This window comes from Perkinsus marinus, assembly GCF_000006405.1.
Source record: "Perkinsus marinus ATCC 50983 genomic scaffold scf_1104296966692, whole genome shotgun sequence".
NCBI lineage: Eukaryota > Perkinsozoa > Perkinsida > Perkinsidae > Perkinsus > Perkinsus marinus.
Window position 1 is genome coordinate 12,153 of NW_003203821.1, and position 2,242 is coordinate 14,394.

General features: G+C 50.6%; 1 protein-coding gene across 1 annotated transcript in view; it reads right to left on the reverse strand.

The window, feature by feature from the left end:
* Positions 1-2,079, reverse strand: part of Pmar_PMAR017995 (alpha-galactosidase/alpha-n-acetylgalactosaminidase, putative) — a gene marked incomplete at both ends in the record, with an annotated part of 3,951 nt that extends 1,872 nt beyond the window's left edge. The window contains 10 exons of the mRNA XM_002769002.1: positions 27-156; positions 199-323; positions 371-512; positions 556-672; positions 732-910; positions 1,153-1,440; positions 1,488-1,624; positions 1,672-1,813; positions 1,864-1,971; positions 2,029-2,079. Coding sequence (XP_002769048.1) covers positions 27-156; positions 199-323; positions 371-512; positions 556-672; positions 732-910; positions 1,153-1,440; positions 1,488-1,624; positions 1,672-1,813; positions 1,864-1,971; positions 2,029-2,079 — 1,419 coding nt within the window. The remainder of the gene's footprint in view (positions 1-26; positions 157-198; positions 324-370; positions 513-555; positions 673-731; positions 911-1,152; positions 1,441-1,487; positions 1,625-1,671; positions 1,814-1,863; positions 1,972-2,028) is intronic.
* Between the last annotated feature and the right edge of the window lie 163 nt (positions 2,080-2,242).

Below are 2,242 nucleotides of genomic sequence, written 5' to 3' on the forward strand. Positions count from 1 at the left end.
GCAGACCCCATGTTCATAGACCTTACCACCGCGCCTTCGCCATCAGCTCCTCCACGGAATCGACCGATGTTGTCGACTATGCAGCCAGCCACGCCCATATGCCGCATTTGCATCTCAACACGAGACGTCTTATTGTTCTCAGCACCATACGTATACCTAACACTACGCATGTCCAACACTACCAGGGTCGCATATTACAATGTCAGTCCAGCCCTTCGGCAGTAGTCAGCGAATTGATAGTGCTCATGCAACCATGACGCCTCAAGGCACAGCCCTTCAATGCCGTTCCGTGAACAGAACTCAGCTGCTGCCAAGGGATCCCTCTGCCATAATAGGAACAATACGACCAAGTGAATGACACCCATAGTACATTGCGGAGGTCCGTGAAATCGACCTCGGTGTTATCATGAACATCCTCATACCCGAACCACGTATTGAGAATGATAGGAAACCGTGCTTGCTTCTGTCGTAGTGCGAGACACATCTCGGGATCAAATGAGGAGAACATATACCTAAGCGAAACATGCCCAAGTCCTTCACACACTGTCACACTACCTCCGAGTCGCAGGACAACCATAGTCGTATATATAACGCAGGATGACGTCAGCAACAGTACCGCGGTCGTGGCACGACCGTGATGGATACTTTCGAATAGCAGCTGCAGTTGGATACCTACAATACAAAAGACAACAGTAGACAAACCCACCACCACCACGCCGACCTACTATTACTTGATCTCAATCAATGCTCCCAGATCGTCAGGTGTACCCTCTAACACGGCCTTCAGACTCGGCAGTTTCTCCTGCACTGCAGCACTATCTCGAACACCCTCGGCCTCAAGTGGCGATACTTCCGATTCAACACGACCTCTAGAGGGGAATGTTGCCGCTAGGTCATGGAGGCTGCGCACCTGAGGAAGATCAAAAGCAGTACTGTTATAGCAAACACCAGTGTTGGGAGATGTGGACATGGTCAACTGCACGAGTTGGTGACAATATGAAAATTTTGAGGGAAGTTTGAGAAATCCCCTTCCGCATACTTCTACCCGAATTCGCACGTAAAACTTCTATAACTAGAAAGAAACTTTTAAGCTCAGCTGTAAAATAAGAACGTATATGTCGCTACTGACAAACACAAAGAGGCTAGGCTCACCCGTTTGCCTGCTTCCAATAGGCCACCCTTTCCAGACGAGGAGGTAGGGGTTGAGGACCCACTGCAAAAGCTGCCGTTGGAGGACCCGCTTCCCCCACCAGAGACGCTCGACTCCACTCGTTCCCGACCCGTGAATATCCTCTCTTGATTGTCCTCATCCAGCGAGCATAGACCCTCCTCGCACAGAGACGTGATAGGTATCTTCTTGCTGCTATTGGAATGATTGATCTCCAAATCATGGAAAATCATGGGGGTCCGATCGGCCGTGAGGAAGACGTCAAATTCGACCTGAAAAAAGGGCGTAACGTTAGTCAATGATAGCAGCATATTCCTACCGCATCAGCACCGTACTTCGCTGCCTGCTTGAACGCCAACAGCGTATTCTCTCTTATCCGCGAGCCCATCTCGTCACTACCAATACCTCGATGACCGATAATGGTCATCTCATGTACGTTCTTCCCTGTGGCGGTGCCTGAGGCATGCTTACTACCATGCAAGGCCAACGGTCCCTCCTATTACGCGCTCGCAGAGTCGATCCCTGCCGAGGTTCGGTACGGGGAGAGAAGGCTGATCTCAACGCTGCTGGTAGCGGCGTCACATTCACAAAACGGAATGTGACGGTACCCACGTTCCGGTACTTGTCGTTGACCAACGAGCGGACCTACAGAGGGAATCGTAAATGGCTACTATCAAAGGATGCAGACAACTCACCGTTAGATTAGAGGCGCAACAAAGCTGAAACTCTTGCAGCTCATCGACGCTTATGACGGTATCTGATACCAAATCCACATCCGAAGTGATGCCTCGAGCAATAGGCCACTGCCGAGTAGAGTTCGATTCAAATTTCGCTGAATGAGTAGTCGATAGGAGAGTTACAAGCAGAGGAGGCTTCTGACGCCTTTTCAGTGTCACCACTCTATGTGTCATTACATCCCACGACTTCTCGAGCGCCTTGGCCGTCAGTCGAAACTGCCTCCAATACAGCACTGTCGTTGAATTGGAAATGCAAAAAGCGATGCTTATCATCGCCGTCTCGCAGCTCGGCGATGGACTCGGCGTGATCCGTATTACGAGAAGTTACACGGAGTGA